Source organism: Myotis nattereri (assembly GCF_964212035.1).
Source record: "Myotis nattereri genome assembly, chromosome: 2".
Lineage (NCBI taxonomy): Eukaryota > Metazoa > Chordata > Mammalia > Chiroptera > Vespertilionidae > Myotis > Myotis nattereri.
The window spans coordinates 84,016,426-84,032,555 of record NC_138076.1 but is presented as its reverse complement, the minus strand read 5'-3'; the positions used below and the strand labels follow the sequence as shown (position 1 = coordinate 84,032,555).

The 16,130-nt window shown below is 41.5% G+C and overlaps 1 protein-coding gene across 2 annotated transcripts in view; it reads left to right on the top strand.

The window, feature by feature from the left end:
* Nucleotides 1-16,130, top strand: part of EPSTI1 (epithelial stromal interaction 1) — a 116,291-nt gene that overhangs the window by 60,533 nt on the left and 39,628 nt on the right. For both annotated transcript variants that reach the window (XM_081082750.1, XM_081082751.1), the window contains exon 7: nucleotides 11,512-11,605. In XM_081082750.1, the coding sequence (XP_080938876.1) occupies nucleotides 11,512-11,605 (94 nt within the window). The remainder of the gene's footprint in view (nucleotides 1-11,511; nucleotides 11,606-16,130) is intronic.

The window sequence follows — 16,130 nt, the reverse complement described above, 5'->3', positions numbered from 1 at the left end:
TTATTGCATTTCACATATATTGCGTTTTCATCAACATTCAGGCAAGACCCTACACCAACAAAAAGATTACAACTTGCTGAAGATGATGGTTAGCATTTTTTAGGAATAAAGCATTTTTAAATCCAGGTATGCACTTGTTCTTTTTTTTTAATCCTCACCTGAGGATATGCTTTTATTGATTTTTAGAGAGAGAGAAAGGGAGAGAGAGGAAACATCGATGTGAGAGAGGAACATCATCAGTTGCCTTCTATACACACCCCTACCAGGGATCTAACCTACAACCTAGGTATGTGCCCTGACCAGAATCAAACCCATAATATTTTGGTGCACAAGACAATGGCCCAACCATCTGAGCCGCTGGTCCAGGGCTGCACATTTAAAAAAATATTTTTATTGATTTCAGAGAGGAATGGAGAGGGATAGAGATAGAAACATCAATGATGAGAAAGAATCATTGATGGGCTGCCTCCTACATGACACCACTGGGGATAAAGCCCAAAACCTGGGCATGTGCCCTGACTGGGAATTGATCCATGACCTCCTGATTCCTCGGTCGACATCCAACCACTGAGCTACACCCGCTCAGCTGGCTGAAAATTTTTTAATGTTATTGCACACTTAATAATCTGCAGTATAATGTAAACATAACTTTTATAAGCACTTGAGAGCCAAAATAGTTTGCCTAACTCACTTTATTGTGGTGGTTTGGAACCAAACTCACAATATCTCTAAGGTATGCCTGTACAAACATCCCTGCAGTAGTCAGGTAAGAGTTGGCGGTAGTTCAGATTAGGGCAATGTCAATGCGGAGAAGAGTAATACCGCAGTCTCTCCTTATCTTCAGTTTTTCTTTCCTGCAATTTTGGAACGATGGTCCAAATTTTCAGAAATAAACAATTTGTAAGTTTTAAATTGCACACCATTCTGAGTAGCGGGATGAAATTTAGTATTATCCTGTTTCATTTGGCCTTAGATGTGAATCATCCCTTTGTCCAGCATATTCATGCTGATTATGTTACCTGCCCATTAATCAGTTAATAGCTGTATAGATGATCAGAGAGAGACCACATGGGCCCTGCTCTGTGTGTGATGGGGTAGAGCCATAACCTCCCCATCAGCCCTGCCTTGAGTGTGAGAGTGGCGGCGCCCCAACCCCCTGATCGGCCCTGCTCTGTGGGTGACAGGGGGCGGTGCCCCAACTCCCCTATCGTCCCTACTCTGTGCATGACAGGGGGAAGCTCCCCAACCCCCTGATGGGCCCTGCTCTGTGCATGATAGGGGGGAGCTCCCCAACCCCCTGATCACCCTGCGGCTCTGTGTGTGACAGGGTGTGATGCCCCAACCCCCTGATTGGCCCTGCTCTGTGTGTGACAGGGTGCGGCGTCCCCCACCGCCCCACCATGGGCCCTGCTCTGTGTGTGATGGGGTAGAGCCATAACCTCCCCATCGGCCCTGCCTTGAGTGTGAGAGTGGCGGCGCCCCAACCCCCTGATCGGCCCTGCTCTGTGGATGACAGGGGGCGGTGCCCCAACTCCCCTATCGTCCCTACTCTGTGCATGACAGGGGGAAGCTACGGATACTATCAACTTCACACATACTATGTTTGTTCCTAAACATACATACCTGCAATAAAGTTTAACTTATAAATTAGGCACAGTAAAAGATTAAAAAACAATAACTAAGGGCCCTGCTCTGTGAGTGACAGGGGGCAGTGCCCCAACCCCCTGATTGGCCCTGCTCTGTGCATGACAGGGGGTGGCGCTGCAACCTCCCCATCGACCCTGCCTTGAGTGTGACATGGGGTGGTGCCCCAACCCCCCAATCGGCCCTATCCTGAGCGTGACTGAGGGTGGCATCGCAACCTCCCAATCCGCCCTGCTCTGTGCATGACAGGGGGTGGTGCCCCAACTCCCCAATCAGCCCTCTCTGAGCCCGACCAGGGGCTGCACCTAGGGATTGGGCCTGCCCTGTGCCACCCGGGAGCAGGCCTAAGCCAGCAGGTCGTTATCTCCCGAGGGGTCTCAGACTCGAGAGGGCACAGGCCGGGCTGAGGAAACCCCCTCCCCCCCGAGTGCACAAATTTTTGTGCACCTGGCCTCTAGTAGTAAATAAAATAAGACAGACAGAAAAAGACAAATATCATAGTATTTTGCTTATATGTATCATCTGAAAACAAAATAAATGAACGAAAGGGAAACAAAGTCATAGATATAGAGAACAAACTGATGGTTGCCAGATAGAAGGGAGGTTGAGGGAATGGGTAAAATGGTGAAAAGGATTAATAAGTACAAATTGCCAGTTATAAAAATAGTAATGGGAATATAGTCAATATAGTACAACACAGGGAATATAGTCAATATATTGTAAATCCTACGTATTATGCTAGATGGGTGCTATACTTATTGTGGTGACCATGTCATAAGGTGTATACTTGGCTAATCACTATACTGTATACCTGAAACTAATATGATATTGTATATTAGCTATAGTTGAAAAAAATTGTTTTAGTATCTAAAAAAGAAAAAAGAAGTTGTGAATTTAAGAGGCCCACCAAGTACAGAGGAGTTCTACAAATTAAAGTTTAGATAGATTAAAAGAACAACTGAGAGGTAGGGTAAATGAAGAGTGTGGTGTCATGGAAATCAAGACAGATGTGTTTCCAAAATTAGAGATGAGTCAATTCTCCATGGCCACTGAAAGGTCATAGGAGAAGAGGACCAGTGAATATAGCTGTAAGGATGTCATTTGTGATCCTGACAGGAATAACTTGGATATGATGGTGGGGGTGGAACCTTATTAGAACAGATTCAGAAGTAGAAGGAGATATGGAAATAGAGATGGCATTTATCAACTAACTATTGTTTTAAGTAATCTGAGAAGGTGGGCAATGAAATGAGGCAGCAGCTGGATGAGGTTGTGGGATCAAGGGAATTTTCTTTTCTTTTTTTTTTTTACTTTTTCAATTGAATTTATTGGGGTGACATTGGTTAATAAAATTATATATGTTCAGGTGCAATTCTATAATATATTATCTGTATATTATATTATGTGTTCAACACCCAAAATCTAGAAGGCAGAGTTTTCTTAAACCGGGTGTGCATGGTACTGATAGAAATAAATCAGTAGAGGAGGGAGAGGCTGGACAGAATGGAAATGGCAGAAGTAATAAAGACCTTGAAAAAATTTATATGTGGTTATGTTCCTGCGCATATGCAATCAATGGATTAGCTAACAGTTAAAAAGTACTCTCTTATACTTGTGCTTTTATTTTTTTTTTTATTTTTTTTTCTTTAAAGTTTTTGTATTTTTTTTTAATTGATTAAGATATTACATATGTGTACCCTCTACCCCCCCCCCCCCCCCGCTCATCCCCTCACCCCCCCGTTGTCCGTGTCCATTGGTTAGTCCTATATGCTTGCATATAAGTCCTTTGGTTGATCCTTCCCCCTTGCCCCCACCCTCCCCTACCTTCCCTCCAAGGCCCGACAGTCCAATCAAAGCCTCTCCGTCTCTGGATCAGTCCTTGTTCATCAGTTTATGTTGTTCATTATATTCCACAAATAAGTGAGATCTTGTGGTATTTATCCGCTCTCCAGTTCCATCGATGCTGTGGCAAATGGTAAGAGTTCCTTTTTCTTCTTCCTCTTCTTAAAGAATACCTTTCAGCATTTCATATAATGCTGGTTTGGTGGTGATGAACTCCTTTAGCTTTTCCTTATCTGTGAAGCTCTTTATCTGACCTTCAATTCTGAATGATAACTTTGCTGGATAAAGTAATCTTGGTTGTAGGTTCTTGGTATTCATCACTTTGAATATTTCTTGCCACTCTCTTCTGGCCTGCATGGTTTCTGTTGAGAAATCAGCTGACAGTCGGATGGGTACTCCCTTGTAGGTAACTGACTGTCTTTCTCTTGCTGTTTTTAAGATTCTCTCTTTGTCTTTTGCTCTTGGCATTTTAATTATGATGTGTCTTGGTGTGGTCCTCTTTGGATTCCTTTTGTTTGGGGTTCTCTGCGCTTCTTGGACTTGTAGGTCCATTTCTTTCACCAGGTGGGGGAAGTTTTCTGTCATTATTTCTTCAAAAAGGTTTTCAATATCGTGCCCTCTCTCTCCTTCTGGTACCCCTATAATTCTGATGTTGGTACGCTTGAAGTTGTCCCAGAGGTTCCTTACACTATCTTCATACTTTTTGAATCTCTTTTCTTTTTTCTTTTTCGGTTGGGTATTTTTTGTTTCTTTGTATTTCAAATCTTTGACTTGATTCTTGGGATCCTCTTGTCTGCTGTTGGATCTCTGTAAATTATTCTTTATTTCAGTCAGTGTATGCTTAATTTCTAGTTGGTCCTTTTTCATGTCCTCCATGGTCTCACTATACTCCTTGAGGGATTCATTAAATTTATCGGCGGTTTCCATAAAATTCTTGACAAACCTTATAAACGTGGCCTTGAACTCTATATCCAGTCGTCTGTCTTCCTCCGTTTCTGACAATTGTGACCTGTTTCTTTGTCTCCGCATTTTGGCTGCTTCCCTGTGTTGATAGAGTGGCCCTGCGCGCCAGGTGTCCTGTAGGGCCCAGTGGCTCAGCCTCCCCAGTTACCTGGGGTGGACACTCTTGGTGCACTCTTGGTGCCTTGGTTGATGTAGGATCACTGGGAGGAATTGACCTCCAGGCCAATTGGCTGTGGGAAGCAGCTGTGTCTGAAGTGGGAGAATGGTCCCCCTCTGACCACTGGGTACAGTGGCTCCTGGATCTAAGGAGGTGCTAATTCAGCCCCTGCCTGAGGCCTCACAGCCGGGCCACGAAGAGGCTCAGCTGTGAAGCAATGCAAGCTGCTGCGGGGCCTTGGGCCTTCTCTTGGAAGTTCCGGGTCTGGCTGGCCCGGCTGCAGTTAGGTAATTATCAGGTTGCAAAGGGCCGGGGCATTCACATGCAAAAGCCTCTGCCGCAGCCTGGGTGGGGCGGGGTCTCAGGGAGGCAAAAGGGCAGAGAAAGAAGCTATGGCTGATTCTCCGTGCCCGGAGTCACGCGTCTCAGTGTCCCGGTAACGGCTGCAAGCACCTCTGAGGGAAATCCGCCCTCAAGTTCGCCCGCTGCCGCCTGACAGAGCAGCCTCTGCCCGTATGAGTCCTGGGTCCCCAGAGACTTCCCAGAACCGGAGATCAGAGCAGTCGGGAGCTTGTGATTCAAAAAGACAGCCGCGTCCTCAGGTGCCACCCCCTTCCCGCGCGCGCGAGCCACCGCCGTACCTCTGCACTCAGCCTCCGCAGCTCCTCTGGCTCTCAGCGTGCTTTTCTTTTCTTCTAGTTGCAGAAATTACACTCAGCCAGCCTTCCTGTTGTTCTGGACGATGTTTGCTCCGTCCTTTGGGATATTTATCAATTGTTGTGGGAGGCGACTATTTCCCGGTGTTTATCTATGCCGCCATCTTAGTTTCTCTATACTTGTGCTTTTAAAAGAAAATGGAGGCAGAAACAGGGAGACTTGAAGACTTGGTTTGGGGAAGATGAAAGACCATGCTTTCGTTGTTCTCACTGACGTATGAGGGGATTGTCAGATGAGAGTACATTGTCAGGTGGAACAGATAAGATATTGAGTAGAATTCATAAGTGAAATAGAATATAATTATTGGGTGAAGCTGGAGTTCATGAATTTCATGGGAAAACAATTTGTCACACTACTTCTCCACCCCCCTTCATACCTGTCATGCCAAACTCCTGCTGCGTTATTTTCCCCAAGTTTGGTTCACTTGCTCTGGGGCAAACCCAGAGGAGGCAGACAATTGACTTTATCTGGTTTGTTTTTTTTTCAGGCAAATATGATAGAGAGAGAGAAAGGAGGGAGAGAATTGAAGGCATTTGTAAAGGAAAGATTGTGAGAATGGACTACACTATCTAAGTTGTACAATGAGTAAAGAAAGGTGGGAAAGAGGAGGACACAATGGTTTGGAAAATTGTTGTGGTGAGGTGTTTGTGTAAAGAACATGAATGCTAGAAAGTTCTGTCCAAGAGAAGGATTTTTCACTTTATATTTTGCAGGGAGGACATTTGTTAAAGACAGAAAAGTCTATGGTGTGACCTCTAGGAGTGTGGCTCAGGCAAAGTGAAGAGCTATTAAAGATGAGGATATCAGGAAATAGCCTAGGGCTGAAAGGCAGGAGGAGGTGGAGCATATCCCTGTTGATGACTGTAAAGATAGAGGGGAAGGTCTTGAACAAAGGAACAGTAGTTGACCAGATGGTTGGGAGATGACAATAGCAAAGAGGATGGTGCATACTGATGTCTGGAATGATATAGGCACATACATTTTTTGCAGGTGATGGGGGAATAAGTAATGGTGTAGAAGCAGCATGGGGAGCAAATAAGATGTCTGCTTCACCTGTAGGCACTGAGGAATATGTGTAATGTGAGAGGAAAATAGCTCCTTTTAGGGAACTATTTTAAGGAGATTTTTCTCTTTTACTTTTGGAATAATTTTCTGCTTAGAGAAAAGTTGCTAAATAGTACAGTGTTTTCCAGTAAACTTTTCACCTAGCTTCCCCTAATGCTATTATCTTATGTAACCATAGTACAATTATAAAAACCAGGAAATTATCATTGGTAAAACGTTGCAAACTACAGGCTTTATTAGAATTTCACCAATTTCTCCCCAGAGCTCTTTTCCTATTTCAGGATCCAATTCAGGAGCACATAATATATGTAGTGGCCATGACTCAGTCTCCTCCAATTTATGACATTTTTTCCTCATCTTCTAATTTTTTGTGACCTTGACACTCTGGTTAGTTACTTTGTAGAATGTACCTCAAATTCGGGTTTGTCTAATGTGTTCTCATAATTAGATTGAGGTTTAAAATTTCAGAACACTAAGAAGTGATTCTGTGTCCTCAGCATCATATCAGAGGGTACGTGATGTTAATATCCTTATTACTGGTGATGTTAACTTTGTTTGGTTAAGGCACTCCCTACTGTAAAATTTTTGTTTTTCCCTTTGTAATTGATACTTTGTAATTGGGGAAGATACTTTAAGACTATTATTATTATTCTAATATCCTGTTATCCTCAAACTTTTCTCCACGGATTTTAGCATCCATAAGATCTTGCCTGCAACAATTTTTATCTTAGAGTTTGCCTAATAGTGATTTTGTATTTTAGGAAGACTTTCTGAAATGAGATTGGGATATAGAATTGTTGGCTCTTTTCATATCAAGAGTTTGCTGTCCCTGTGGAAGAATTTGGGAGGGTAGATGAGGGTGTGGACTACAGAATGGCAAATGTATGAGGTGCACACAATAGAGAGACAGTGATGATGGGTGAGGTGGGCCACTTGGAGGCGACTGAGATAAGCAGAAATGTGTGGGACGGGATGGGATTAATACTCAGAGGAGGCAGGCTGTGGTTCTGAGTTGTACTTTCATACAGTTAATTTTTGGTGAAAATATAAATTTGTATAGAACAGCTTGGCACTCACCGTCATGCATAGCTTAAACATATGCATATATTTATAAGTACATCTACTAAAGACAATTCTACTTATAGGTGTATATCCTAGAAAATTACTCATACATGTGCACAAAGATGTATATACCAGAATATTTTTTGGAAACAATATAACTATCCATTAGTAGGAGTGTTTTAAATATATTATTTTTATCCATATTATAGAATGCTGTACAGCTGCCAAATCAATAAGGTAGCTGCCTGAATGGGTCATCTTTTTGTAATTAATTTATTAGATCTTTATATATTGTTCACATTAATAATTTTATTATTTTTATTTGTTTATAAATATTTTGGGAGTTTTTGCATCTCATAGTGTCCCACCATTTCTTTTCATGTATTAACACAAATATTTTCATGCAGTTATAAACTATAAATGAAATAATATTCTTTAGTGATTGAAATAAATATGAAATATGCTATTAGCAGATATACATAAACCAGTATAGCAACTATCTCTTCAATACTAGAAACCAACCTTGCTTGTCTTTTCCTTTTTTTAAAATGAATATAAAGAATATGTAATTAAGAAATGCACAAGCCTGGACATGCAGAAATAAAATCACCTGCTCACAGACAGGTGGCCTTTGGGGCCACATTTGACCTACAGAGTGTGTGTGTGTGTGTGTGTGTGTGTGTGTGTGTGTGTGTGTTTTGTTTGTTTGTTTTTGTTTTTTGCTTGGCAAAGTGTTAGCCCACCGCGTTTCAAAAATTTTTGTATTAATTGCCAACCTATTTCACATTAAAAGTTGTTAGCATTTTTATTCTTCCTACAAAAACTAGGATCTGGCAATGCTGGCTGTGTCCCCATGGGGCAGTGACAGCCTGGAGCTGAGTAGCAGATGACCCCTTTCTAGAGAAGATCATGCTCTAGTTTGTTAAAATCCTCTCTTCTCTCTCTGGTCGCCCCAACACTGACCTGAGTGGCAGCTGCTATTTATCATTGAGTCCGAGCTCCTGTGCCTCATCCTGGCCCACTTCACTCCCTTTACATCCCCTGGCCACACCCTGCAGACTTCTGAGTCACTTGAGATGAAAGAAGGTAAAAATGCCCCATCTACTCCTAACAAGACAGAAGTACCAGGCTTTGTAACTGGCTTTTGTTTTCTCCAGAGAAGGAGCTTTTCTAATTACGACTGTTTAGCTTTAACGTTTTTATGTGCCCAGTTGTGGTGCAAAGTTGACAGATAAACAGAGCAGCTAGAGAAAGGTGCTTAGCCCTGAGGTGTGGTGTGGCAGGTGCCTGACTCATAACCTCCTAAAGGTCTAAGTTAATTTTTTATTCCTTCTTGAACACTAAAACCCTAATGTTCTTTTCTAGCCACAAAAAATAGCCTTATAGGAATTGTCTTTTGCAATGCTGTGCTCGTAAAATGATCCACAGACACACAATCCACACTCTGTGGCCTTTTCTATATTTTTTTGTCCTTTCAAAAAGGTCAAAATTTTTTTCACTGATGAATCTCCATTAACAGATTTTACATCTTATGGAATACTAGAGGCCCGGTGCACGGATGAGGGGATAACGACACATATGTAATACCTTAATCAATAAAGAAAACAAAAGAAATTTTTTAAAAAATCACACTTTCTTCTTGGAAAAAAACACACACACACCAAAACATAATCACAAAACTTCTCACACTTAGAAAAAGTCAACAATTCCTTAATATCATTAAATGTTTAAATGTCTAAAAGTTTGTGCTGGGGTTGTCTCTTTCACAGTCAGCCAGGAGGGGGAAAATGTATGGAGGTGCATGCCTGGGAAGTTTACAGTCATTTGGTCCTGGAAGTGGTGGTGTGCATCACTTCCTTTCACTTTCCATTGGTGAACACTCAACCACCTGACATTGCACTAATAGTAGAACAATACCAGTTAGTTTGGTAACTTGGAACTTGTCTTGTTTGCATAGTTACTTGCTTGGGAGTAATCCACACTCTCCAGAGATTTCTCACGTTTCTGTGACAGTCCTGTGGCCCTGTCATTGTGATTTAATCTTGTGGCACAAGTGGGGCGGTGACATTGGCACAAGGGCCAACCTGGTGGTTAGATACCCAGCAAGCTGCGTGCTGGAATTGGCAGATAAAATGCAACCGTCAGAACACAGTGCAGGGCTGCCAGTCAACTTGATCTGACGTTTCTCCCTTGCTTGTCTTGGTGTTTCTTTTTCACTGCTTTCTCCTGTGGTTTGCACTCAGCTAAGGATATTCAGAAATCTCATCCAAACTTGCAGCAACTCTCTTCTCTTTATACTTTTGACTGATGATTTCATAAAGCTCCAGACACTGGGGCAGCTCCCAGACTCGGAGACTTCATTAGTCTCCTTGTCTATTCTTGGCAAGATAAGCAATCCTAGACAAATAGGAAGGCTGCTTGTCTCAACTGCCGAAGCCTTATGTTTGTTAGGGCTATGTACATTATTGAACTTTGAGCTCTTTCTTTCCCAGCTCAAGCTTCTGAACTTGTTCAAATGACATGCTCCACTCAAATAATTATTTGAAATGATGTTGGCATCTCTGTTTAATTTCTAATTCCTTGTTTTGATTTTTACCCCACTAGATATCATTTATTTTTGCCAGGCCATTTGTGTTTTCTCTGATGTTCATGCCCTAAGTGCTTGGTGAATTGGATCTTAGCATTAGACCTAAAATATTCGAGGAAAGCAGAGGGATACCAGAAGGAAGGAAGCAGATAGGGAGCAGGCAGGAAGGATCTGATGCACTATACATCAGGCCTTGATGAGATATTTGGTTGAGAATATGGAATAGAGGGGTAACAAATCCCATAGATAACATGGGGAAGGGACAAAGGAATGTAAATAAATCAATGGTAGGTAGAATGGTAGGTAGGATCAATGGCCAGTTATGCAAGTAAGGCCAGGAAACAATTTCAGTATTCTATGTGTGATGTACATGAGAGGCAAAATCAGGGTGATGGTTTGTATTTTCTCCCCATTACCATTGATCCCCTCTATGCCCTCTTCCACTTCCACGCATTCACACCTCAAACCCTCCTGCCCCTAATCACCACACTGTTGTTCATATCCATGAGTTTTCTCTGTCTTTTTTTCTTTTTTGCTATATCCCTTTCCCCACCTCCAGCCCCTGAGCTGTCTGCCCGCTCTCAATGTATGAGTATGTCTCTATTTTGCTTGGTAGTTTCTTTTATTCATTAGCTTCCACATGTAAGTGAAATCATGTGTATTTGTTTTCTCTGACCAGCTTATTTCGCTGAGCATAATGTTCTCCAGGTCTATCCATGCTGTCAAAGAACCTCTCTTTGACATGTCCACTTACTCTGAGGACATGTCTAGGCCAATCTTTCATGTCAGAAATGCAGACCAGAACCACAGCACTTCTTACACATCAAATGCAAGGGTGTGTGTGTGTGTGTGTGTGTGTGTGTGTGTGTGTGTGTGTGAGAGAGAGAGAGAGAGAGAGAGAGAGAGAGAGAGAGAGAGAGAGAGTAAACAGAGGATCTATTTCTGCTTTCAGAATCCCAAAGAGGTCCATGTTCGATGAATGGCTAAGAGTTACTGGATTAGAGGGTCTGTGTATCCTGAAAGTAGTTAAAACCATGCTAGAAATGAGATGACCAGGGAAAAGAAGGTGAAAGGCTCATGTAAAACCAGTGTGAAATGAGATATTATGAGGGATTAATGTTTCATTTTATAGTGAAGTCTGAGTGTCAAGCTTTAAATGTGCAGATAGGAAATTAGGGCCCCATACTTTAGAATCTGAGAGAGCATTTATTTCCATGTCAAAGTACAGGAAGTAGAAAAATAAAATCATAGGTTCAGAATCTATTCCTCTAGGTTCAGTTTTAGGACTTATACTTTTCAAACTAATGTTCTTCAATAATGCAGTTTTGTAATAGCATTTTGTTTTGATTTTCTACTGTACTCAAACTGTTCTACCTATCACCTAATACAAGCCTAGGCTAGTTTCCAAAGGCACAATAAATAATGATATTTCTATTTTTATGAAGACACTAACACTGACTTGTGTTTCTGCTAGCAAAACTGCTGAGTTCTTGAGCAGACTGGAGACAGAGTTGCCAAACAGAAGTACCTATCCAACTGCTTGCCATAACCTACAATCTTCGGCTTGGGTAAGTGGAATGCCATGCAGGGTGCTGTCTGGCATTGCAAAAGAGGCATTTAGTGAATGAAGATTAAGAGCATAGAATGACCTGTGAAACATAGAATATTGGAACTAAAGGCAGATGGCCTAATCTGAAACTTCAATTGTTGCAAGAAAACAGTGCACTTATTACCTATACTATGGGCACCTGGACTAAGTATACATCAGCCTTACAAAAGCCTTTGATCTCACCCAGTCATCCAATCATCTATCCATCTCTCAAAGTTTTTTGTTTTGTTTATATAAGGTCTACTGTGTGTCTACAATTTCTGCCTAGAAGGACCTTAGTCAGGTGAGCGAGAAAAATCATAGAATGCAAAGTAGTGAGTGTAGAGCATATAACAATTAGAAAGCTGAAGTTTTAAGATAAGTCAATAAAGTGAAGAGTCATTCCAGGTGTCAAGTGAAATTAATTCAAACAGAAGCAAGAATTAAGGTATAATATCAAGAAAAGGCATGGTTGTGTTAGGGAAGAGGAGTTTTGTGTAGCTGCAGTCTATGAGAGTACAAGTCTAGAAGAGCTGCAGTCTAGCAGGCTGGGGAGGTAGGCAGGGCCCATGAGCAGAGTTTCTCCACAGTGGCATTCTGGGTGGGATGGTTCATTGTGTGAGCTGTCTTGGACACTACAGGATGTTCAGCATTCCTGACCCCTAGGCACAAAATACTACTACCATCCCCTAGACATTGAGACATCCAGAAATGCCCCACACAGGAAGCTGGTGGTACTCCTGGTGGAACACCACCTCAGAAATATTCATGTCACATTGGAGAACTTGGATCTCATTCCATGAGGACTAAAGCTTTAAACAAGGAGGGTTCAAGGTCAGATATGTACTTTAGCTGAATCATACTGGTAACCATGTGAAGGATGGATCTAAAGAAATAGGAAGGCAGAGAGGCCTCTGAGACTCTTCTGTATTAGTCTAGATGAGGAATGATGAAGACTTGAAGTAGAGTGGTGGGTGAGAGGATGGAGATGAGAGTGAAGTCAGAGAACTGCTTAGCAGGTGAAATTGGCAGGGCTTGGATATTGACTGGCTAATTGTGGACAACAAAGTAAGTGTAATTAAGGATGAGTCTGGGAAAGGGTTATAGTTCAAAGGAAAGATGGGTTTAAGTTTTAAAAGGTCATTGTTTCCAGAATTTGGGCAGGTAAACAATGCATTGTTAGAGAAACCTGATCTTCATCTTCTCGCCCACCACCTTTCTGGTTAGTGACCACATTTTAAAAATGCCAGGAACACATTATGACACTCCTTGGGAAAAGGCCATTTTACTCTTTCCCATTAACCTTTGTTTGATTATTATTTTTTTTCTGTTGCTAATGTGATGTTTCAAAGCGCAAATTTGCTAGTGTGGGCTCCTCAAGTCATCAAATCTGTCATCCTCTCCCCTCATTGCAGAGCTCCTGGAGGAGAGGGCTGAGAGGCTGTGGGTAGTAGAGTTAAATCCTGTGGAGGGGCAGTCATTGACATCTGTCCAGACACCCTGTGGCAGTGAGGCAGGGGAGGGAAAACAGGAGTGTGGAGCCTTACCAATTGGGTGTTTATCTTCGAGGACAGTCTTGGTTTCAGAGCTTCCTGACCCCTATGGTTTGAAACACCTGGTGAAACTGTGTTTGCTTGTTCTGTTGATTTTGGCTCAATTCTTTAAAACTGTTGTCCAAAGTATCAGTAATGTTTTGTCATCCAGAGCCTCATGTTTTGTGTTTCGATGAGTGCATTAGTCACACGGTCCTGAGAAAATTGTCTTTCTTATGCTATTCACAAGTGGATCTGTCACGGGCAGGTAGGAATTTAATACATTACTATAGAATTATGTCAGGGAAAAAGACTGCAAGAAAATTCCTTTAGCTGTTATACAAGAGAACTTCAGACAAAAGATTGCACAGTAAATTGTTTCCAGGCTCTGGTTTGATGTCCCCTGCTTCCTCCTCTTCTAAAGAGAATAATAATTGTTAAAACTCTCATCCTGTTGTTCCACTGTTCAGTGGCCTCTAAAGATAAAGTCAAAATACCGTAACTTAATCAAAAAGCCCTACCTGCTTTCTGATCTCTTCCCCTCCAACCCTGCTCTCTCTGCAGTCCTAAAATCTAGGTCTTTGTCACTCCTGGTATGGTCCATGGACCATGGGCATCACCTGGAGCTTATAGAAATCTAGACAAATCTCAAGCCCCACTGCAGACCTAAATCAGAACCTGCATTTTTAACACAGTCTGTGGGTGACTTGTGTGCACATTAATGCTTGCGGAGCACTTTCTCAATCACTTATGTCTTTATGGCCATATATTTTCACTACTTTAAACACTCAATGAAGCTTAGTTACTTTAATTTTTATCCACGTGTCACATTCTTTAAAAAGTCAACACTTAAGGGTATATGTCCCCTGTTAGGCCTTCAATCCCACTTTCACTCCAACACTTTAAACTATGTATTAATTTCCAATTGCTTATAAAATAAGTCAAGAAATTTAATGTGAGGCATGGTGACTATAGTGAATACTCTGTCATATATTTGAAGGTTGCTAAAGAATAGATCTTAAAAGTTCACATCACAAGAAGAAATTTTATAACAATGTATGGTGACAGATGGATGTGAATTAGACTTACTGTGGTGATTATTTCCCAATATATACAAATATTGAATTATTATGTTGTAGGCCTGAAACTAATATGATGTGATATGTCAATTATAACTCAATAAAAATTTTTCCATTGTTGCAGTAACAAATTACTGTATCTTAGTGGCTAAAAAACAACACACATTTATTGTGACAGTCCTGGAATCAGAAGTCAGAAATGAGTATGAATCATTGTCAGCAGGGCAGTTTCCTCCGGCGACTTCAGCCAGGAATCTGGTCTGTGCCTCTTCCAGCTTCTCTTGGTCACCACCATCCTTTGAGTCCTCAGCATGTGGCTACATCACTCTGATCTCTGCTTCCATTCCCACGTCACCTGCTCTGCACTATTTTACTTTGCTCTCCTCTTAAAGGGCCCTTGTGATTATATTAGGCCCACCTGTATCATCCAGGCTCATTGCCTCATCTCAAGACCCATAATTTCTGCAAAGTCCCTTTTGGAAGGTAATATTCACAACTTCCAGGGATTAGGACGTGGACATTATCATCCCACCATATTCTCCTAGCTGTTTCTTTTGTTATTTGACTCTATATATCTGTTAATGTGTATATTGCTATCTCATGACCAATCAATTTTCTTTCTTAATAATAATTTATTTCCCCTATTCTCCTAATATAACTATTCAGTATTTCATGTGTTCCCTTATTATGACGATGTAAATATATTCTCGCTGCCAAGCCAGTTACATTTTCTCTTTTTAAAAATTTCGCTTTATCTTTGCATTTTCTTAGTTTCCTTTGAACATTTGAATGCCTTCAGTTCTTGTTCTGAAACTTTCCTTTCACAGAATTCTCAGCCTTGTCTGCACATTGGAGTCACCTGGGGGGCTTTAAAATTCACTGATGTGTTGGTCATACCCTCACAGATTGTTGCTCCGTGGCCCTGACTTCAGGGCTTTTAAAGTTCCCCAGGTGATTCTAATGTGCAGCCAATGATAAGAATCACTGCTTTAAAGTCACCTGGGGCAGCAGTCACCAACCTGTGATCCGTGGACACCGGTGGTCCGTGAGATCCAAAAGGCGGGCCACCGCTGATCTGAGGAGTTACTGCTATTGCTTTCCTACATCGGGTCCCCCAGTTTCTGGGTCTCATCTACATTCTTGCTTTATTTTGTTTGTTTTGGTAGATATTATTTAGTATCTTCTTAAGAGAAGATGCATGTTCAGGTCCTTGCACGTCTGAAATTATCTTTATTCACCCCTCATTCTTAGCTTGCAATTTTCTGGTAAGAATTCCAGATTGGAAATAGTTTTCCTTCAGAATTTTGAAGGCATTGCTCTTCTAACCTTGAGTATTAGTTCCTGGGAACTCCAAGGCCATACCAATATCAGTCCTCATAAGCAGGCTTTCCCCTACTTTTCTTGGAAATACTTTAATATCTTATTTTTTTCTGGTATTCTGCAATTTCATAGATGTATGTCTTAGCGCGGGATCATTTTTATTCCTTTTAAAGAATAAAGGAAACTCATTTCTAGTTCTAAACGATTTTCTTGTGTTATTTCTTTGATTTATTTATCTTCATTTTCTCTTAATGGAATTTTTATTATTCAAAACCTAGGCCTCCTAGATTTATCTTCTCACATTTTGTAAAAAATATCTTTCTCCTCTAATTTATCTTTGACTAATTCCCTCCTCCTCTTCTTGGCATATTGAGTTAGAAAACCCCCCAGTTCTTTCTCTTCCTTGTGTCTCATTTGCTGTCACACCACCACACTCTCAATGCTTCTGATACCAGATGGGCAGGTTTCTTCTCTCACAGTAAGCAATGCTGGGACACCAGCTAGGTGCCCTACAATTAAACGCAACTGTGACACTACCTACCTGGATATAGTGTCAGTTCCCACAGGTTAAGGG